Source organism: Platalea leucorodia (genome assembly GCF_965183815.1).
Source record: "Platalea leucorodia genome assembly, chromosome: W".
Taxonomy (NCBI): Eukaryota; Metazoa; Chordata; class Aves; order Pelecaniformes; family Threskiornithidae; genus Platalea; species Platalea leucorodia.
Window position 1 is genome coordinate 8,853,393 of NC_138859.1, and position 24,246 is coordinate 8,877,638.

Here is a 24,246-nt window from a genome sequence, read left to right on the forward strand (position 1 = left end):
GACAAAAGCACAACATAAGTTCCTCTAATATGTTTGGGAAAATTATGATGAAAACAAACAAAAAAAAGCCATCATACTGAAAGAGTTTTATGTAACGTAAAGGATATTCATGGACCTCACTAATATATAAAATAATAGACTTTTACAGCTCAATATTGCCATGAGATTCTAAGGTGCAAAAAAGAAGGAAAGGAAAAAAACCCTAGAAGTATTTTCCAGTGTAGCACAGATTTGTACTGAAAACTTGCAAGTTACTCTTTGGAAAAAAAATAATCAATCAGTGGCAGATGAAGTCTGAAAGTGTTTTTCTTTAAATATAATACCTCAGTACATTTAATAATAAAAGTAAGCTCTACAAAAGGTCTCTCTTTTACGTATTATACAAAATGTAGAGTGTGACCCCACTGGGTCACACTTTTTTCAGTCACATATCAGGAAGACTTGAAATTAGAAAATTATGCAATTTCCACAGCTCATCTTCCTATTGGTAAAAGATTCATGTTGTGTCCCATCATTTATGTGCATTTGTTTTCCAGTGGGAACCTCAGTTTATTCTGTCTGTTTCCTCTGGTGATGAACATTATCCAGAGCTTTGCTTGTGAAGTAAAATGAATTCAAAAACTATCAAAGCATACCAGCATTTGGTTGGCAGGTGGTACTCCTCTGAAAACATTTGCTTTATTTAATCAGATCTGCCAAATGGGGAGCTTATTAAAATGTAGTTTATGGATGTTCTCCCCCCTGCTTTCTGATGCCATGGAGGCAAAAATTCTGGTTACAATATTCCTGAGTGCCAAACTGAGTCATCAAGGTCATTTTTGAACAACAAACGTCCTGGCAGATGACAGTGAGTTGTGACCATTGTTGTAGCATATGACATACACTTTGGAAACCATTACCTAATTTAAAAAAAAAAAAAAAACAAACAAAAAATCCCCAAAAACAGAGGGAAAGAGGAAAAGAAAGGGAGAGGGCAAGAGAGAAAGAGACTGCATCTTCATTGTTATGTGTCAGGAGAATGGTCTTCTACCACACAAGGTTCTGTCTGGTTCTCCTCCTCTTCTACTTCTTCCCCTACTTGCTCATCAAGAGGAATTTCAGTGGATTCTGAATCCTGGGTGCAAAGAGTCTTGGAGTCACTGCAGCTGGTGTCGTCTTCTACTTGACTTCCACTGCCCTTTTCAGTGTCTAACTCACCGTCTTCCTCAAGTGCTAGTTCAAACTGGAATTTTTCAGTTTGGCCCTGCCTACCCTCTTCCTGGTCATCAGGTGCAGGAGAGGGACTTTGAGGGATTGTGCTCTGGTACCATTCTCGATTGTCCTCCAGTGTATCTAAGATATCCTGGGCATCCGGGTGAACAAGATCTGCCCATGTCTCCCACAGAGGATGAACAATGTAGTCTATAAAACCCACCTGTTTCAAGTAATACAAAATTAGGATGAGCTCTTATTCACAAAGAAATAAACAGCTATGCCGATAAGTCACACAATGTCTGAGAAAGATAATGCTAGTAAGAGACACTAGACATGCTACCCTTAAGGTGGCTGAAAGGAACCCATGCTGTTCTATGTAGTAAATAGGGTCTTTTACATTTCAAAAGTCTGATTCGGGATATTGGATAAGGACTTGGAAAGGATTTGTTTTCAAATGAAGTGTTCATTCCAAACAACTCCACTGCATCTAGTGAGCCAAACAGCTGCTTTATATTTAATTCTGCTTTTGAAGGAAACCCTAATGAGCAGCTGTACAATACTGTCTTCTGAAGCATATGCTTCATTGCAGATCACTACAGTGATGGAATCTCTTCAGCAAACACACTGACGTGCTGTTTTCACAGTAAGAATCTCAGCTCCCCTCACTACTCAAGAGCTGAATTAATTAACTAGAAGGAAATAAAGGAAATAGTGCATTCAGAAATTCATCAAAACATAAAGAATGGCTATGGACCACCCTTTTCTGTTAAGATGTCATACTGTTTTATTTAACTGCCTACTCAAATCAATTACCTGTGATTTTTCTACAGATGCATTGTGCTTATCACACATGGGACTTATCTCCATTCCCCTCTCTCTTTCCCGATCTCCTTGATGGAAAAATTCCTCCATTATTCTGTCTGTCCACTGACGGTAGAGATGGAGTGGCTTGGTTGGATTGCTTAGATCTGCACAGTGCACCATATTCTGAAGAACCTAAAATAGATTGAACAACTGTGGTGTTATTACACTGGAGAAAAACAGCTCCTTTTCCATTTACACTTTTGGTGGCCGTGAAACAGAATCTTGAAAATACGTGTAGTGCCAGATTTCTTCTAAACAGCAAAAACTTATGTGCTTGGGTGTTTTTCACACTTGCAGTAATAACCATGAATTACCTCGCTTCTGCTGCTTCTGCATGTATAAGAGACAGAAAATGTTTGAGAGAAAGACCAATCAGGTGCTGATAATTTGAAGGGAAGGCCAAAGCCACATTCAGTCCAGAAGTACGTTACCACCCCATTACTATCTGAGAGAGTCACTCAGTACCTAACAGAATACGTCACAGGTAGGAAACATGAGGGAGAAGAGGGAAGGGAACGAGTCATGGTGTGAGAATGGACAGCTGATCTAACCCATGCTGGAGAATGGGCAGGCCAATGTTATTAAGGATGTAAGTCAATACAAGTGACCATTTGCAGATGAATTTTCTTACCTGAATCCTGTCTGAATAGTTATCAAGAAGTAGGACACCAGAACTTGTCACTTTTTTGGTTTCAACCATAGTTTTTAAATCAGCCAATAGATTCATATGCTTAGACATGTCTGTTGCAAGTACCTTGAAAGAAACAAACATATAAATGAATATTATGTAAATTACTGATTTTTAAAAAATCTTTGAACACAGAAATAAACAGTTCTGGGAGGAGCCCATAACTCCTGTATCTGAATACGTTATAAAAGTCTGAGTCCCATATGTCATTAGTGTCCAAAATAATAAGTTCTCATTTTGACTAGTTTAAGAATACAACAAAATGATTGTTCAGAATTGTTCAGAAAGATCTGATCAGTTTAAGCTCATCATCAATTCAGTAGCAAATTTCTAACTGTGATGGTGAAATGGCATACACGTCAGTATGAAAACAGCTTGAAGGAGGATCGTATACCTTCCAAAAATGTATAGATGGCTATTGAAACTGAAAAGAACCCACTATTCATGTTTGGACAATACACAATAAAACTTCAAACTTTTACTTCATTGGTTATGGGTCCAACGACATGTAATTTATCATAAAACGTTTCTGTGCTTTATTATTCAATTTGCTAGCACTATGCAAGAGGGACTCTCAAGCAGAACTCACAATGTCAATGACCATTTTCCTCAATGATTGCCTCTGTTTTTTGGTCAAATTCTGGAAAATGTCACAATTTTCTTCCTGCAGCAGCTTGAAGCCCACAGCTAAGTGATGATTCTCCAGTACTGATGAGTCATTGTACATCAAGGCGAGTTCAGAATCTGCAATAACAGTCACAGGGCAGAACATTACTAAAGCCCGTGCTTCTACCAAATCCCTTATGATTTTTCAAATTCATTACATTCATAACAAGATTTGCAGATGAACTTTTAGAAACAGAGCTGCTGTAGTTCACACACTATCATAAGTTACAAAATTTATTTAACAAATCAAGGCAAAGTATGTTGAGGAAAATAAAAAAACAGCTTTGCAGTGAAGCATGTACACATACCTGGAGTGGCAAGTTAGAAAAAATACAAGTAAGGTATTTTTCACAATACATTTTCATATTTGCATGAGGTCACATGGAAAATATTATATGTATAAACACACCTGAACTAAAACACACACTGATGTTTTCTCTTCTCATCCCTCCCTCCCATCACAACTACTAAAATTCAATTGTTTAAGTTAAGAAGTTGCACCTATCCAGTACTCAGACCTGGGAATACATAGCTGAGGCTTTGCTGTAGGTCAGACAGAGAGCACATATCTTATGTCCTTCGGCAGTTAGCTAAGGCATTCAGATGCCTAGCCTAGGCCTAGGGGTCATTAGTCCATGACAATAGGATGCTTTGAGAGGAGGCTGGTAGGATGGTAACAGTTATGCTTCTGGTCTTTTTCTTGGAAGGTCATGTGGCTTGAAAATGCAAGCAGTGGCCTTGCCTACTGCCTCCTACTTGAGTGCAATCAACGCCTGATGCTGTAATGCTGCCTTCTCTAACAAAAGTATTCTTAACTCAGTCACTCCATATGGCTGTGAGAACAACATACACCTTCCTAGCAATGCCTGTACTAAGGCACACACACAAGGTCTGCATTTGTCTGCTTAGGCCCACTGAAGAGCCAGCTTTGACAAATAAAAGCAGTTACAATTTTCTGCACAGCTTTAGATTCTACCTGGGGATACTACACAATCAGCTTGCATATGTTTTAAGACACAGCTTGCAAATGAATCTGTTATCAAAAATGAATGCTTTTTATGCAATCACACTTATCATGTGCTGATATTAATTTCTATTTATTACAGCTGTTCTATCCTAAATCTAACCATATGTAAGTCTATTGTACTCTTTGTCCTCTTTATCTTCTTTTACAGCAGCTTTGTTTTAAAATCCCTCTAGCTCAATGGGGTGCCTATAAAAGCTCTGCTCTTCAGATTTCATTAGCCTCATTATGCATTCTCCTGCTGTCTTCCTCTCCTGTCTTGAATACATCAATCTATCTTGTGAATCAGGAAACCCTTCCTCTACTTTTCCTTATCCTGATGGCAGCAAAACCATAATAGCAAAAATAAAAAGAAACTGAGTTTGTCAAATGATCTCTCTTTCATCTTTCACAGAACATTTACAAAGCTTGCCTACTTGTTATTTTTCTTACAAAGATGACAGGCACTGGTTTATTTTCCTTTCAAACAGCCTTCTGATGAGCCCCAACTGCAAAACACTCAACATTGCCAAACTACTTTGGAAGGGCTGGATCTACAGACAGAGCTAAAATGTGCTCAACTGTAATGGAGGTGGAAATGGAAGAAAGTTCCCCCTTGGTAATCTCTGTAACACATTATAAGCTTCAAGAGTATTTGTCTGGAAGGACAGAGGTACAATGATCAAATAAGCATCTCCTCTGATGCTAACACAATCCATATTTGTTTGTTCTTTAATAGCATTCAAGAGGGATCAGATTTTTAGACAACTGTATAAATAGACTTTAAAACCTGAAATAGGGAAATAATATTCAGAAATATCACATGAGTAATTATAAAGAATAAGCTGAAATATGAAAATATGTACATACTTTAAGTAACTATAAGTCTATTATGCTTTTAAAAATGTATTCTTATACTTCTTAGTGAAATGTTAATACATTGTAAAGTTAATTGCAAAACATAAAACTAGATGGTAGCAAATGATCTTCTAGAGATTAGGAAAATCTGGGATTTGAGAGACTTCATGTGTGACTTTTGTACAAGCCATGTGGGCATTGATTCTTAAGCTCTCATTTAAAATGATGGGTATTAGGTAGCTAAACAAATCTAAATTAGATGGTCTTTATCTCTGTCTCTGTCCCTACAGTTTCTTCTTTGTACATGTAACTCAGAAGGGATAAAATCCCTTTGTCTCTTTTCAGCTTGGCAACAGCAGTTCCAATTAGTGATGTTACTTGATTGACATGGAAGCCTTCTCTATCAAAAGCTGAATTGAGAAGAACAAGACATTTCTTCTAAGCCACTAAATAAGCAGCATAATAATCACTAACTTAGCTGGATTTCAACTGTCTGCCTAAAAGCAAAAGCTTTATGTATCACTACTGGTCCCTTCAATTAGCTGGTCATCCTGCTTAAACCTGAACAACTCAGTGGTTTCCCCATAGCACCTCAGAGCCACCAATATATCCTGATATTCAATTTCTGATTAAACAAACAAATAAAAACTTTACTTACACATGCCTACTCTTAAGAATTTGGGTATTACACACTGTTTTGTGCACAAAGCTTGATTCACTCTCTTCCTATACCACACTGCTGAAGTGTACTGGTTACCAATACAGCACCAGAAATCTAGAGTCAGTCCAAATCCTCCTCCTTGCAGATGAGTCACCAAATTGAATTTCACTACAGGGTAGCCCTCAGGCCATTAAGGCAAATAAAATTAGATGCAGGCTAGACTGGAGTGGAGGTCTTATTTGAACGTACAGCAGCAATGAGTCAGAACAGGAGCTCCCTTCTTCAAACTATACTGCTGATATGGGGTCATATTATTTTAGCACCAGTGCAATAGATTCACCCAAGTGCAGGAATGACATCATCTATAAATGTGCAACCAGATGGGTCAAATATGCAACCCTAGATATGTTTCCATTTCTGTAGCTTTTTCTTCTTATGTACTTGGATTCTTAGTATTATTACAACTATTGTACTTCTGGGTCAGTTATTGCAAAAGGAGAAGTCATCAGATGGCAAAAGAAATAACATCGTATGACAGAACTTGCACTGACTTACAATGTGCTACCCACTTAAAATAGTAACATCCGTCACTGAAATCAAAGCAGGGGCAACAAGCCATTCAGTAAATGCGTCATGATTGGGTTCAACAAAACTAATAGTGTTTTTCTTCTAGTAGAAGATTAAAGAGGGGGAGGTGGTTCATGCAATGCTGCAGAGAACAGCCTTGAGGAATGCAGAACATATACCCTGGATTTCAAATTCAGAGATGGCATTAGGGTCTCATTTCATTAGGGCTTTTTCCTCCACACATGGAGTGCCAGCAAGAGACTCACAAAAAAAGAGGTTTGCCATAGCCTGCAGGGACAGGCTGAGAAAATTCAGTCCAAGAGGCATGAGTATGCAGAGATCAGAAAACAAGTACAACAGCCAGGGAGAGACAGAGATGGGCCTGCCAGTCTGCTAAAAAGAAACTTGTTTTCTAAATTTCTTAAAAATGTATGGCTATCCTTGGTCATACCATATGCTTCCAATATAAACATAGAAACTGTTGTCTTCTTTTTTTTGATATTTTATTTAATCTTCCTTCATTTTTCTCCTACAACTTTATTTATTTATTTACCAACTTTATTTTATTTATTTACCAACTAACTTCCAGGAAAGAGACCACATCCAATACATTGAAATAGTGCCAGGATTATAGTTCATGTCTTTCTTAGTAATTTTTGCTAGAGGGTACTATGCATATTATTTCTAAAGTTACAAGCAATGCAAAATGATATCCAGTTAAAAATATGAACACCTATCCATTTACTGAGAAAAGGTACACATAAAAGCAAACAATTAATGAACTGCGTATTTTTCAGGTGCTATGTGCAGATCTTGCAGCAAATTTTTGAGAAAAAACACTTAACATCAAACTTACTTGTGTTGATAAGAAACTGGTTTGAAACCCCAGGATGATCTACATCATGTATTGCACTGGCAAAAATTGCTGCAAGAATCTCCAAATCAGTAAACACTGCCTAGAAAATCATGAAACAGAAATGACAATCGCCAATCAATGAAAAAATGTTTTTCAATAAAAAGGACTCTACTTTGAATCTAGATCCGAACAAGCAAAACACATTTGGAATGCATCAGGGATCTTAAGAGATTTTACACATAGACTACCATAACCTTTTGTAAAATTGTCAATTATGTAGAATTTCATAAATATTTCAAGTTTGGCCATCAAAGTAAAACAGTATTTCACACTGACAACATCAATAAATTCAGTAACAACAGAAGGTTTTTTTCAGCTTCAGTCTGTAAATAAATCCACTTTTATTAGATCATTAAGTACAGATTTAGGTTTCTAACCTACAGCACAAACTGAAGTTAAATATTTCAGTCTGATTCCTACGTATCATGGTATCATGTTATATCTGACATGTCTAGATTACACAAAGAACACATTGTCCTGTATTTGAAAGATGCACATCTCCTAAATGATGCTAAAGGAAAGGGTGACAGACTACAGGCATCTTACTTAACATTTACTGATTTTTCTTCTGTATGAGATTATTAGGAAAATAAAACAGAGAACTGCAAGGGACCTGGTGTGTCACTGAGTCCACTCCCCTGCTGTCACAAGCACCCACGTTATATAATTTCTTTCATAACTGATCAAGAACAGCTCAGAAGTGTGTAGATCAGCAGTGGCACCAGGCAGATATTGCTATTTTACTGGCTAAAGCCTCACTGAGAACAAGGCCATGAAAAACAGTTGATCTGGGGAAGAAAAAAAAAGAACAACTGCTACTGACTATCAGTTCAGCTGTTTGGTGAAGCTAGTGGTGATTTAAGAACATAATCTGATCTTCCTTCTTGAGATAAAGAAAATCTTTCCCAAGAGAATTCCTGAGTCTTTGAGGATCAAGACCTGCCAACAGTCTTAAAGCCCTGTCCTGGTTTTGGCTGGGATAGAGTTAATTTTCTTCCTAGTAGCTGGTATAGTGCTGTGTTTTGGATTTAGGTTGAGAATAATGTTGATAACACACTGATGCTTTAGTTGTTGCTAAGTAGTGCTTACACCAGTCAAGGACTTTTTCAGCTTCCCATGCTCTGCCCGGTGCACAAGAAGCTGGGAGGGGGCACAGCCAGGACAGGTGACCCAGACTGGCCAAAGGGCTATTCCATACCATATGACATCATGCTCAGTATATAAACTGGGGGGAGTTGGCTGGGGGGCAGCAATCACTGCTCGGGGACGTGCTGGGCATCAGTTGGTGGGTTGTGAGCGGTTGCATCACTTGTTTTTCCTGGGTTTTGTTTCTCTCTCTCTCTTGTTTTCCTTTTCATTACAATTATTATTATTATTATTATTACTATTCTATTTCATTTTACTTCAATTATTAAACTGTTCTTATCTCAACCCATGAGTTTTTCTGACTTTCACCCTTCCAATTCTCTCCCCCATCCCACTGGGGTGGGGGGAGTGAGCGAGCAGCTGTGTGGTGCTTGTTTGCTGACTGGGGCTAAACCACGACAGGTCCACTTATAACCCTCTTGTTAAGGAGAAGGTAAAGCAGAAACATTGAGTAACATGAAAGACTGGTCATTATGAAAAATAGTCAAAATGCAGCCCCCCCTTGAAAATGAGGGCAAATCCTTCTGAACTACTAAAATTTCAACTACTTGCTTTATCTGCCTTTTTTCCAACAATTTACTGGGATATGTCTATGTTTGCTATACTAAGGGCTGAATTGTGCTTAAAAAGGGGAAAGTAATCTCTATCTTTCTTTCACTTCCTTTCACTTCAGAAATTTAAGCACTTTCAACAAGAGAATTCTTCAGAAAACAACATATGAAATGTTACTGTTTTCCAAATAATTTTGAAATATTTATGAAAAAAAATGAGATAGTCCAGTGAAAATTTAGTACATGTTCCACTCTGTCTGAGAAAGAAACACAAAAGTAGCCTTTCAGGATCAGAATGAATATGAACAAGGGGAAAAAAAAAAAAAACAGTCAACAAATGGCCCTATTGAGGGAATCCCATTTTATCACTATCTTTCCTAAGCAATTCCACTAACTGTGGTGAGAGTCCCACATGGGAAATAATGACAGAACAGGATGTAGTATTAATAATGAGATGGTGGAAACAAGTTACACATTGTGTTGCAATGAAAAAGGTTATGACAGCACAAATATGCAAGTATAAAACCATGATTTAAAAGAAAAAGATGTGGCATTTTAAAAAATATTGCAGAAACTAAGGTCTTTAACATTTAGTTTAGAAGAGTCTTAGTATGTCCCTTTCTCTCATGCCTGCCTCTTTCCCACCTTAGCATAGTTTACCTCTAATGCTGGGGTTGATAGCAGGACATGGGTTGACTGAACAACATCTGCAGCATGTATGTTATTATGATATGCCACATCTGCATGGTAATGGTCTTCTAGGGTCATCAAGTAAGTTATTAAAGTGTCTACTGGAATTTTAAATGTTTTTAACAAGTCCCGTTCCTAGAAAAGGAAAAGAGAAACAATTAAGATTACAAAGCACACAAAAATCTCTAAGACAAGCAAAAAGCAGTATGGCTACTGCTACTTGCCTGAAAAATGGTGTGCATGATGACTGTCAAAGGTCTGTTTCCAGATAATTCTGCTACTCTGAAAACCTGAAGGCCCCATTTGTTCACATCTTCTAGTTCCTAGAACAGAATCAAGCAACAGATATGTTGAAACCTAACACACACATTCCAGCGATTTTTGATTGAAACAGCTACAAACAGCAGACTCATGAAGATTCAGACCTTGCCACTGTGAAAATTATATGCTAAACTCTGAAAGGGGGAAAGCTGCTGCTACTAATCCCATAATATTTGAATTTGCAGCTACCAACTTTCTAGATTTTAATTCACTAGGCAGGAAAGAGTGCCTCTTTTAAGTGGATTGCTCCAGAGGGAAAAATGCTACAGTATCTTGAATGAGCTGAACTGATGCACTTTGCTATCTCAGTGCCCAGTGACAGCAGAGTTCAGCGAGGAGGAAACCTCCAGAGAGAGATTCTGTGGTTCTGCTGCTGTCTCCCTGGTTCTCAGAAACAGGCTCTTCAAATAAAGGGGGAGATTCCCAAAAACATAAGGATAGACATATTTCAAAATGCAAAAATCTAAAATTGAATAAATAATCACTTTATGCCAGTTTTAGATTATTGCCAAATAGTTAGTTGCTAGTGTGAAAATCACAGGAAATGTCACTAAAAACAAAACCACAACTGATGTACATAAAATGATACAGCTTAAGACAGGACCTGCAAGGATAGCTCTAATGCTATATACAGTTGTGCATTTTCAAAAAAACATAGGGCTGCTATATATTCTCATTCCTCTGATAGTATACGGTATGTTTACTATTCATTCATCAGATATTATTTATGAATAAGCAGCTTTATTAATGCATATACAAATGCTAATTTACATTCCATCTCCAGACAGCAAACGTTCCTGCTGAAATCCTGTTCATGCGGTAATTAATCCTCATGGCCCAATTCCGATTTTATTTGTTATTCTTCCATTTCACTGGATTTATATTATTTCAAGTGAGACCAGCCTTTGGTGCTACAGCTTGAAATCAATGGTTATAAGTAGAGGATGGAATAATAATGACAAGTCCACCCACTATTTTAATTCAAGGATTTAAATATTCTCTACCTTGGCAAGAACATCTTCTTGGTCTGTTTTAACTCCAAATCTGGGGATACTAGAATTAGTCAAGCTGGAGCTGTGCATCAGTTTTTTGACTCCACTGATCTGGGACATTGGCCTCTTCTTTTTCTCTTTCTCTTTCTGCGTTGGAGAAGGGATTTCAACTTCATGTTGTTTGTCTTCAAAAGAATAAAGAAAAAAAGAATAGTTTTGAAAGGAGTTACAAATATTTTTGTCCACTTTGCTGTTGAGTTGTGTATTATGGATATTGTAATTCTTAAAAAAACTTTTTTTTTTATTTTTATGTTTGAGATTTTGCAACAGATATTTCATATCAAGAGCAGTAAAAACATGGAAAGATAAACATAGACCTATACCTCAATATAAGCAGATTTCTATTTCACAAATTGCCTCTTTATTTCTGAACTGGCTTTAAATGTGACTTGTGACTGTCTGATTTCCACTTTTCCTGCACCCCTAGCACTGTAGATAGGGTTAATCCTTTCATTTAAAAAATGTTACTACAACTGAAAAGAAATCTAAACTTTCATTCTTAAGAAAATTTTAAATTTCTTCTTTTCCAGGAAAAATACTCTCTGAAATTGTAGTTCTAAAAAAATCAAAATGGTATCTCATGTAAACCTTTACAAAACATTTCAGGACTCAAAGGACCTAATACTTGGGGACTGGTCCTGTTTGTGTTAAGAGTCTGCACAACTCAGAAAGACTTTTGCCAGTGGAGCCATATCAACAAACACTTTGGATGTAGAGGCAGTTCACGCCAGCAGTTCTTTTCTGCACCTCCTAATCAGAGTAATTAATACTGACAAAAGGACTGTTTTGCTAAAAAACAACATTTTCCTGTAGGCTTTTGCCTCCATAGCAGTATCAGTGGCATCACTTCGTATACCGCATCAACATATGTGCCAGCAAAACCTTCTAACAATATAGACAAGTATTAAACTGAGAGTAAAGTATATTTAGGCCATTGCCAGATGATTGCTGCAGAAACAGTATGGGGGTGTGGAGCACTGCAGACATCTGTGGTCCCCAAAGAAATGCAAGTTAGTGCAACAAAGGAGTCTCCTGCCAAAATTGCTAGGAATTTGCATTAATTTTTGTTCATTCTATTCATACCATTTTTAAACAGAGTTTTAATGACTCACTCCAAATTATCTCTTCTCTGCTGAAATACACCTGCACCTTTTCTAGTCCTCAAGAAATCTTCCAGTAAAACCAGGAGAATCCAGAACAGATGTTTCTAACATAGAAGCCTAGCAAAAATGATTATTTAAAACCACCTTAGAACAAAAGAAATAACAAAAAAAAATGGGGCTCTTGAAAATATATGTCCATTTTTTCCTTCCTGCAATGGTAATTTTCAATAAAGACATTGAAACCAGACAAGGGTAGCAAGTCCATTCCTAATTCCTAGAATGTTATTGTGGTTGCTTCTTCACTTTCTTCTTTTTTCATTTCTTTTTTTAATTACCCTTTAGCAGCCTGCATTTACTGGACACCTCAAATTCCAAACAAATCACAGCAAAGAAGAGACTGTGGAAATGTCACCAAGCTTCAGTCTGCAGCACTGAGTTCTCCAATTGCCCCCACCATACTTCACCACTCTCCTCATACAGACAATCAAAAAAAGGGGGAGGAGGAGTGCTGCAGCTCTTAACTGGTGCAAACCGACAACAGATGAGGAGCAGTGACTCATGTTCGTGCTTTGATGTTTATGGTTTTGGTCATATGCACAAAGTTTAGACACATCAAAGGGAGGTTCATAAGCTGAGCTGTCAGACTAACTCAAGTGAAAGGAAGTGTCTGTCTGAATGACTTTAGATCTCCAAAGGAATTCCACGGGATTGCCTGTGCTTTTATAACTACAAGCACACAGGGCAAAGGATCCTGGGCCCATCTGAACATGTAGAAAAGACAGCTTGCCATTTTGATCCTGGTTATGCTATACTCATTGACGGGTTCTCATACATTTTCTGTTCATAGGAAAACAGGTTAATTACACCGAAAAATAAAAACCTTACATATTATCATACTCAATGTAGGAGCCTTAATTCTTACACAAGGAATATATTTGTCATTATGAATAACTTCATACATGTCATGTAGCCCTATTTGGGAAAACAGTCCATCTTTTTTTGAACAACAACAACAGTAAAAACCTGTTTTTTCATTACACATTCCTAACTTTCAAATGTGAGAAAGTCTGTAGATGTTCAGGAGATAGGTTATGTATTTTAAAAATAATTAATTAATTAGATTCATTAAAATTTTCTATGGAGACAATGTTTTCCCTCTTCACATTGTTGCTAAGAATCTATATACTTAAACTGAATATTTTGAAAATATTTAAGCAATATTTCTGTAGCTGATGTGTTTTTCTCTGTTTTCCTCCTGTTGTATTCCTCTTATATCTACATTTTAAAGTATCCTAGGTTTTCATTTACATGCAGCCACAAAAGAATACCCAACTTAGAAGTGATTGCCTTTCCAGCACTCTTTCTGCTCGAGACTGAGGTCTCATGAAATGCTGACAGATGCATTTCCTTACCCTGTCAAAATGAGCCTTAAGTTTTCAAGTAAAAGCAAGCAGAAACTGATGTATCAGTCTTTTCAGTTAGCCTAAGTGGGGCATCTTCTCAGGCAACTGTACACTGTGACTTTCAGGGCTCCTAAAACTGTGCAATATTGCTTCTCCATAACAGAGGCTCATCACTTTCTTATTGTCTGAAACCCTGTTGTGCCACAGCTCTCAGGCACACTACTGCAATCATGGGTAAACTGAACAGACATTACGTGATCCATTTAGGATATGGTGACAAGCAGGATAAAATGTATTTAAAAAACCCACTTCTTTCAAAAAAACACAAAAAGCCCCAGCTATGGTATCTCACACAAATAAAACAAGATGTATCTTAACGTGTGACTGGCACTTTTTAAAGTATTTGTTATCCTAATTGAGATGTATTCAGCTGTGCCTCCCCTTATATGCACAGTATTTATGAACCAATGGTGTTTTGCTCAAAACATGTTTGAGATTGGTATATTATCTTTATCTTCATGTTCAAAATCAACAGTATGGAACCAAGTTTTATTAGTTTTCACCATTTTTAGCAAAAAAAAAAATATATACTTCCTTCTGCAAAGCCATAGAGGACAAACCATATTCTATGTAATATTGTGTCAGGCTTTTTTTAATGCTCACATACCACCATGCAAGCTCTTGAGCCACACAAATTCTCCTGGAAGTAGTCTGTTCAGATATTGACTTAGCCATATTCATCAACCCTCTCATGCACGGGCAGGGAATACCAAAGCATCAGAACTGTGCTACAAGATTTTATGAGGTTACTTGTGCTTGTGTGCTTCCAGCACACTGAAACCTCTTTGTAGTAACTTTCATTCTGTCCATAAGGGAAACACAGTGGAAGAATTCTTTTTAATATATGAGATACTTAACTTATTATATATTCATTTCTTAATATGGTAGCAATATAGTAGTTGTAATGTTACATGAAAATATGTATATGAATATTTATCTGTAACTACATGCACAGGAAAACCACATACACAAACTAAATGAGCTGTGAGGAAATGGATCTAACATGATCTCTGCTCAGACACTGAACAATACAATACTAAATGTACAGTTTCTGAAAATAGAAATTAATATGGAAAACTACTTGCTTTTAAGCTCTGTCACAGCCCAGAGAGAGATAAACAAAACAAAAGGCAAAAAAGTTAACTCCCATCACAGTCTTACCTAAGAATGTGTTCGATATATATTCTGAGACCTGATTGCCTGACCTGCTCATTTCAGATAGGTGAGTTAGCTCCCGGTTGAGCATTCTTTTAAACTGGAAAACAAAAAAAACCAAAAAGTGTAAGTCAGTGATCAAGACGTATTCTAGTTAGGATGGAAAGGATATGACATTAAGAATATATACTAAGTTAAGATAACTGTAAAAGCAAAAATCACATATAACATTGCTCTACCCTACTAATTCGTGGGTTGGACAACATAATTCTTAACCTCCTAAAATACTCCATAGTGAATCAATTACTAAGGCACAGGGTCCTACTAGCAATTGAAAACTATAAGACTCTGCATACACACAAATAGTTAATAGTTCTGTCTTTTCAATTTTTTAATTTTAATTTGGAGAGAAAATACAAATGTATTTACACAGGACCCCTTCTCTACTAGGGGTTTCTTATCGTATTCGTAAATTAATCTATTTGTGCATTTTTGCGATACATTTTGTAATCTTTCAATTTTATCTTCCCTCTCATCATTAATCTACTCAAATGTATTTGACAGCACTGCTCAAAAAAATCAAAATAACTTACTGATTTCCTACATGCCAATATGAATAGAAGTAGGTTTGTTGTCTTTTACTTAAAATTATTATACTAGATCAGCACAATGACTTGCCCATTCCACAGTCTCAGAAAATTGTCTGTATCTGTACGAAACATCAGAGTAGAAAATACCTATCTATGGAAACTTCCTTTTCCCCGTAAGTTAGCAATTCACATCATAGGCACTCTACTGGATACAAGTGGATATTAACATTCCACAAAATGTGTAATTGATTACGTACTCATCATTGAGCCTTTCTTGATTCCTTCTAGACTCAGGGTTAAATCATATCTTGCGTCATTGTGTTCGACAGGTTAATTGTGTAATGCAGCTCTAGCTATATTACATGTGTTTTCATTGACTATAGCTCTGCTTTGATATTATTAACAAATAGAACTCAGTAATATTTATTAGCAATTCAAACAACTCTTTCCAATGCAAATTAGCATCTGTCACTACTGAATTTTGCCTCCCATTGTGCCATTCTTTCATTTTGTTTTTAGATTTCTCAGTCATCTTTTCTCTTAACAAAGCCAAATAATTTGTGCCATTTTCAGAATCCTCTTCCATCTTGTTCACCCAGTTATGACTATTAATTACATCAAGCAATAGCTATCCTTAGTATATATCCCTGTAAACATTCATCTGTGTTGAAAACTGGTAATTTATTCTTCTATATCGGATAAAGCACTAGACTAAACATTAACCACCTCCTTTCCATCCTACTGGAATCATCAAAGCCCTTTCTTCAAAGAGGCCTTGCATAATGAAAGATGTTATTTTCTTCACAATGTCTTTGTAAGTCACCAATTACTGTATTGCTCACAGTGTGCCAAATAAAAATTACCTTTAATATAACACTCTGTTACCCACTGCATTTTCCTGCCCTCTTGACATGTGATCAGGTCAGGAACTTCCTGCTACAAAGACTGAATTCTACTTTTGTCACAAGCCAAAGGCTCAGCTTTGATCTCAGATACAGCTGTGTGCTACCAAGTGCTCAACAGATTTCTGAAAATTAGAACCATACTACAAATAGTTATGCATACTATGAACTACAGGGCTATATATTCTGCACGAAACCAGTATCAACCTCTATAGTGAGGTCAGATGTTTGTCACCAATGTTAAATGTCAAAAAACAAGTAAAACTTGCCAAGCAGTAATGGGACTGGTCCAAAAATCCAAAGAGTATTTTAAAAGCCTTTCTTTAAACTTTTAACATGCATTTAAGTCATGCTTGCCTGCTTTTTTTCTGCACCCATGAAGGTGAGAAACTGAATTATTTAAGGCAAAAAATGAAGATCTCATAGAATGACTTGACTCCAGACAGTATCCAGAAACCACAGCTTTAAATTAAATATGCCATATAGGAATCAATAAAATGTCAGAAGTTGACAAAATTGCATTAACTTCCAGGCCTGTCATCAGTATAGCCATTACTGCTCCAGTATTCTCTCTTCCTTAATTTAATCCAGCTAGTTCACCAGATCCCAACTAAATAGGTCCTCATCTGTCTGGTGGTTTCCTGATAAACCCTCTTAGATGATGCCCAACTTTGCAATACTGTTTTTGCAGCTGCAGAGCAACACTACTGGGTCACGTTCTGCATTTTGAAAAATCATCTAGCCACCGCTGGTATGTACTGTTCAGGAACTCTCCTTAAAAACTTCCCAGGCTTGAAAAAAGAACAAATTGGTGTTCGTTTGCACTATGTTCTGCAGTTACCTGACACAACAAATAGGAAGGACTTTTTTTTTTCTCCAAATCATAAATTTAATTGCAGGGAGGAGGTAGGGAGAAGGACAAGGTTTACCTTACTTGCTAATACTGGAGGCTAGTTCCACTTAGAGAAAGCAGACGGAGGACCTGGTGATGATGCTAAAGGCATTATATCTTCTCGTGTGCTTAACTGGTGTCCTGTTTGCACACTCAGAGTTAAACGCCCTCTAATGACTAGCAGCTAGGAGGCAACATTTTCCAACCTGGTCAGATTGGCAGGAACCATTGGGAGTCTTTTTTGCCCTCACCTGTGGCTTAGTTTGGTCCATTTCTGCATTGCATAGAAATGACATCATATAAATGCAAAGATTTTAGTACATCTTGCTGACCTCAGTCTCTGCTGTTGTTTTCCTATAGTGAGTACAATTTTGGCTTTTGATCTTTTAGGTTCGTTATAGCATACTGGGAATAATCTTGTGGAACTTATGGAGTAGATGTTCTTTAAGAATGTCCAACTAAATATTTATTGTATGGATGTCCACAGCGATTGGAAGGGGCATGGCAATCTTTTCTAATCCTATGTTCCTGACTATTCTGATGCAAAGCCTTGCCTTCCCACCTCCCATCACCCCATAAGTCACCAGAACATAAAAGTTAGACCATCAGCATTGAAACCTGTGGAACACTCTGTGTTGCTGCTGAATATGGGCATACAGTAAAACAAGTCCCCCAGCTTCTGCAAGGGCCTCCTGCTAACAGTGAATTCAATGGGAGAAGCTTTTGACTTTGAAGAATGGTAGAAGTGTGATTTCCTCATATTTTTTCACGTGTTGCTGATGCCACAGCAACAAGACTTTAATTGTCATTTATTTTGAAAACATCTGGACTGAGCAGGATGAATGTCATAAAAAGCAGATCATCTTTGCCTTTCTTCACATTTTTCCTATAATGTGTATACTGTGAACTTAAAAAGCACTATACTAAAATTGTGATCAAGTACTACTTAGCTTCTTAACTAAAATCATTGGCTATAGACAGTATAGGACACTGTCTATACAGAGAACATATTTTTCCATATGTAATCAATTACAGCTACCATGCTCTCTGTTGAACTTCAATTAACAAAAAAATCTATCCATTTTAAAGGCTAAACAGTAAGAGTGAACATTTTTTGAAGATCGGTGATTGAATTTTTGTGATTTGGCAAGTAGGAACGTGACAGCAGCTGCCTGGAAATCCAGGAAATACTTCCAAGCAAATTACAATAAATACCTCACTTTTAGCTGAATGGAAAATAATTCCATCTTATTTTTTGGTAAATGAGAAAGGAATCCACCTAGCTAGCATAATGGCATCCAACCTCTTTACAGATGACTGAACAAAATCCTTGAGAATATACTGTAACAATTCTGCATTAGCAGAGAATGGTCACAATGACCTAATCGGGCACAATGACCTAATGAGGGTTTTACATTTCTACTTTAAAAGAAATAATCTATGATAAAAGTAGGTATCAATACAAAAGAGTATGAGAGATTCAGTCCTGTGTGAATATAATGCTTGTATTATTTTTAGTCATTTAATTCAACACTTGCATTATTTAGTTCAGGAGAAATCAGAATTTTCTTTAAAACAAGATGATTTGGAACAGTTATTGTATGTCAAGCATAGAATGATGTTTCTTTTTTTCTTTTTTACACACTTGATAACAATTATAAAGGCAACATCATTTTTTAAGCACAAACACACAAGTAGGGCTAAAACAAAGCCCAAACATGTTTTTTTATTAAATGAATTTCAATTCTGTACGTTGACAGGCATACTGATTTAATTCCTTGGTGCAAAACTTTTCCATAAAAGAGATAAAAGCTTATTTAATTCCATTTTCTAGCAGTACTGCAGTTTCAAGCTATTTCAAAGCTGCTCCACATAATAATGTAGATCAATATTAGAAGATGACAATTTTCAATCTCCCAGTGTTTTAATCAATAAGCTGTCACACACACACGCGCGCACGCACACACAGAGGCTACCAGAAAATGCTGCTGGAACGTACTGTTGATAATTTCACATTTCTTCAGCTATTAAAACCAGTATGAGTCATACATTCACCCATTATCCTCAGCCTTTTTAGTCATGCTCTCTCCTATTTTATGGTATCTCAGTTTTGAGGTTATTTTTTTTTAAAATCTTTTAATGTCTAGAAATACAGTTTTGTAGCAATCTTTTTTTAAAATAACACAAAACACTTCTAAATTTCTTTGGCTTTAGACTTGGTCTGATTATGCACTGAAGCAACATTATTTTAAAAGTCCCAGCATAGTTTATAAGAAAGACTGTATACTGTGCAGTTCATTCTCATTGCTGAACAAAGGCTTGCTTTTCTGACTTTTTACTTTATATTCATATTATTCATAGTCATATCACCCACAAATACTCATGCTATCCAGTAATCATGCAATCATGCACCACAAATCAAGGTTCTTAAAAGGTAAAACAAAATCCTACCTTTATGTAGCCCCAAGAAACTGAGAGTAAATAGTTTGCCTCAGGCATTTTTGATTTTTTTTTCTATATTACCAATCTAAGCTAATCAGTTCTTTGCTATCTGATACTGCAAAAGACTTCCAAGAAAAATTATCTCCTAATTCTTTTTGCTGATCTTCAGGTTCTTAGCAACTATGTACACAGGAGGCATACTGAAATGAAATCCAATTGTGTGGTCTTCTGATTGTATAAATGCCATTTGTAAAACTCCAAGCATTCAGAAGCAACATTGAAAAGACATATTGTCCAAGTTGAAGAAATATCTGAAGAGCTAGGGATATGCATATCTCCTGAACACCAGGACTTAATGAATAATGTATGTCAAGATGCTCAGCTGCTGGAAAGACTTGTTCAATCAACAGCTACCAAATAAGGACCTGAAGGGGAAGCCACAAACGGTGCCAGTAATCCCTCCCATAGAGCCTAACTAGCAGCCAATAGTATGTCACCCTAAAAGATATAAATGTGAGAGGCTGGTGACACGATGTACAGTAATTTCCCATTGGCCAGCGTCAGGGACTCTCCTGGGCATGGGGTATTTCTTTTTTTATGGCAAATGCCATTTAATAATGGTATCCCCACCTGCAGCATTCACATGCCATTCAAAAATAATAGGGTTAAGTTCTCCTCATTTCAGCAGCATTTACCAGCTCTCTTCAACGGATGCGACATCCAAGCAGTTAAAATGCCAAGTGTTTTTAATTTTTCATATGGAAGGGAAATATATTTAAGGTTTTTTTATGAAGAAAAAACAACAGAAGTAAAGCTATCAGGATTCTTGAGCAGTCTGTGATGTACTGTAACAATGAAAATGTTTTTGGCTTTTATGCCATCTAGATTAAAAACTGATCTGTTTAGCCCATTGGGCCAGTCTGCTAGTTTCTACTGCTTTTTTATTTTATGAGATAAAAGCAGTTATTATTAAGATAAAGCAGGTCATGTGTCTTACAATTCCCAGTAAAGGTTAAGTTTCCGTGGAGAAGTCAGAAGCGAGATATGAGAGTCCTTAAATTCTCATTGTATTTATTTAACTTTTGCTCTTTCTGCCTTGGCAGATTAATATAATCAATTACAAAGACCAAAACTTAAAAGGAGGAATGCATTATCTTGCAGCACTCTGTGTAAGGCATATGCACTACTGCAGCAAATTTCTGAGTCTTTGTTGTATCAAAAGAAGGGAGAGTCATTGGTTTCCCAATATGACAATGAGCAAATATCTAAGGACAAGCTGAATGAGGTGCAGTGTTCAGCCTAACCCACACCGCTGATTCATTGGAAGATACTGACTGACAATGGTCATAAGGGAGCTTTTGGCTGAAGTGGTTTCTACTTCTCTGGGTGACGCTACACAGCAATGTCAGCAACACTAAGTGCTTGAGAAAGAATCAAACCTGCAAAAATCAATAGGGCAAAATATGAGATGATTAACAAATTTCTTCTTTACAGAAATGTATAGCAATGTGACAACTGGATACAGTCAACAGATCATCCAGCACTTATGGATTTTCATATGGAAAGCATATTGTTTTCCTTAAAATAGGTAATATAAAAAACATGTGAATGAACACATTACTGATGCATTTTCTGTATAATATGCACAGTTATACCTGTCCTGGATCTATACAGGTAGATGAATATAAAATAATTAAGTTTTGAAAACAGACCTGGGTTATTAAAGACTCAGCAAGACATTAAAATAGCCTAAAAAGTATTTCTGAAAAATATTTCTCCCGTTTCTTCCAGCTCAGTAACACTGAATATAAAGCTTGTCTACATCTGCATTGCATTGTTTTCTAATCACCCACAAGAGAGCACTGCTGCCACCTACCCAGCATCAACACTGAGAATTGAAAATACTTTTGTTGATTTCTGAAGTTAAATACACTTCAATATTACCTTCCACCCCATCTCAAAAATCACAACAGTGACAACTACAAAAGACTCCTCTGAACCCGGTGTAAAAAGGCTCACATAGCTGCCCTGAGATTTGTAAGGGAAGCAGGAAGGCTGGTGTCCCCACGGGCACGGGATCCCTGCCAAGCTCCCTCCTACACCCAGCCTTTGCAGAGGGCCTTCTGCTAGCTGCAAAGCTGGAAGAGCTTGGACCAGGCAACCACGGAGAGCCAATACAGGGAATTAGATTTTATCCTACTGAGAAATTTGTAGATTTAGAGGCTCCAGGAGCTACTCTCTTATTCTGACTCCTTTTAATTCGTCTTTGGGAAAAGTTATCTGCATGAGGATCTCCAGTGCTAACACAAACCTGTGTACAATAGCCTACAAGGAGGGGGAGAGAAGGACCTGACAAAATTCTGCAAGGCCACTCTTGGGACAACCCCTGATCCTTAAGCCACACTGCTTCCCTTCAGAAGGCAATTTCAATCATGACTTAGAAGATGGTAAAATAACAGCCATTATACTTCTGGCTAATTAAGAAGCATATAAGTATGAAAGTTCAGTTGCAATAGGTAGTAAGAATGGACATTGGAAAGCCAAGTTTTTAAATTACTTCTCTTTGTTACTTTAAAGGCTGGTTCTTCCTTAAATCTTATTAACAACTGTCCCCCAAAGCACAGAATTTGTTTCATATAACAAATATTTAAAACAGCTGCTATGTAAATTATACTAGTTGTTTAGTATGTATAAAAAAAAAATCTTCCTTGATTTTTTTTATTCCCCACCAATTTATAAGACAAAGACACATCCATAAGAGTTACTGAATTCTAGTTTATTGAATTTATTGAAGGATGGTGTTTATAGAGCTATTAGCTTTATAATTTTGATTTTATTGAGATTTTATGGTTCATGTGACTTTTCTGTTATTTCTTTTTTTGAAGATGTTTACAAGTCTGTAGAAATACTATATGCATACTTCATTGAATCTGCAAAATTCTTGTAGCATGTAAAATCATGAAAAACCATTTTCCTCCAATGTACCTATATGTTGCAACAATTTTAGCTGCTTATTAACTATACTGACAGTAGGAAATGACACCTGATATTGACAGTTTATTACGAATTTGTATGATTTTTCTGAGACCCATAGACTCAATCTCACAAAACTACCAATTTTTGTGATACAATTCACTAGTATGACTTCACTGACTCAGCAAGCATGCCCTCTGACTTCGGCTACATGTAAAAGTATGATTGACTACCTTAGAAATTTATAGCTGGAAAATCCACACCAGCACTGATTTACAGTAATTGTTTTGGCTGATTTTCATCCTCAATTCCCAGGTTGAAATGAATGAATAAGCTTTAGAGGAGGTTATGGTGGATAGATGAGTGCACAGCAAATAGCTGCCACACACGACTAAATACCTAGAGTAATTCAAGATAAGAAAAACAGAAGTTAGAGATAAGTGGAAATCCAGCAATGTGAAAGGGAACTTCTTGTTTTCATACACACATATATCCATAAAGATAAAACATGGGGGAAGAAGGGAATAATGACTTTTTCTATGATGGTTCCAATCAAGCAAAGAATATGGAAATGAGAAAAGTATTATTTGAAAAGACTGTAACTGAGTAATAAAATAATTCAGAAATAAAGGAAGTTTTTAATGAGCACTCTTGTGTATTTAGAAAGAATCAAGACAATGACCTTGAAAGGCAGAAAGATGATGAAGTCCCTTAATAACCAGAGGAAATGTTAGCCATTATTTAATCAACAAGCCTGGACAACTTTCTCCACAAGAGTCATAAAAGAGGTGGCAGAGATCCCAGGAACTGTGATGTTCAGCTTTAGTAAATTTTGAAAGACTGAAAAAATGTTAATTTTATGCCAATTAAAATTTGCAAGCAGGATGGCTAGGTAACTTCAGGCCACTTCACAAAACATCAGTCCTGGGTAAAATAATGGAAAAGCTGAAATACACATATTTTAGGCATTTGCTTGACAGAGAACTAAGAGATAGGAATGTAATTAATGCCAGTCAATATCGTTTTATGTTTTTGAACATGTAATATTCTTGGATTGTTGTAAGGCATTTGATTTAGTACTGTATAATATTCTGTGATAGCAATCCCAACATTGAGAGAGGACACATTAAATGGGTTAAGAACCTGATTATTGACCCATTTCTAACAACCATCAACAGTCCATCTTCATCTAACGGGACAGCTTTAAGTCAGGTTCTGCAACACCTGAGACTATGTTATGGTACTCAAATTTTTCATTGGTGATGTGGAATTAAGTCACTACTATGCAAACTTTCAGCATGAAAACTTCCAGATAACAGAAAATGGAAAAAATAAAAAAAAAAATTATAAACTATGAGGATGCGGAAGTCACTGAGAGCAGCCTCACTTGTTTAGTATGTTGACACCAGTCACATATAAACGACAATTCAAGGAATTTAACTGCAAAGATACCCGGCAACAAGGAATGCAGCTCATGAATGCAAAATGATGGACTACACTGAAGAAAGCAGAAACTCTGAAGAGTTTATAGAATCGCTGGAGAAAAGAA

The 24,246-nt window shown here is 36.6% G+C and overlaps 1 protein-coding gene across 6 annotated transcripts in view; it reads right to left on the reverse strand.

The window, feature by feature from the left end:
* Positions 1-1,003: 1,003 nt before the first annotated feature.
* The window catches only part of LOC309601869 (3',5'-cyclic-AMP phosphodiesterase 4D-like), a gene marked incomplete at both ends in the record, with an annotated part of 480,588 nt that continues 457,345 nt past the window's right edge, over positions 1,004-24,246 (reverse strand). For 5 of the 6 annotated variants that reach the window (XM_082335086.1, XM_082335087.1, XM_082335090.1 and 2 more), the window contains 9 exons: positions 1,004-1,414; positions 2,008-2,190; positions 2,690-2,812; positions 3,336-3,490; positions 7,358-7,457; positions 9,775-9,939; positions 10,029-10,127; positions 11,130-11,302; positions 14,905-14,998. In XM_082335086.1, the coding sequence (XP_082191212.1) occupies positions 1,004-1,414; positions 2,008-2,190; positions 2,690-2,812; positions 3,336-3,490; positions 7,358-7,457; positions 9,775-9,939; positions 10,029-10,127; positions 11,130-11,302; positions 14,905-14,998 (1,503 nt within the window). Of the gene's footprint in view, positions 1,415-2,007; positions 2,191-2,689; positions 2,813-3,335; positions 3,491-7,357; positions 7,458-9,774; positions 9,940-10,028; positions 10,128-11,129; positions 11,303-14,904; positions 14,999-19,733; positions 19,782-24,246 lie in introns of those variants that run through there. The other variant, XM_082335091.1, reaches the window with a different exon arrangement.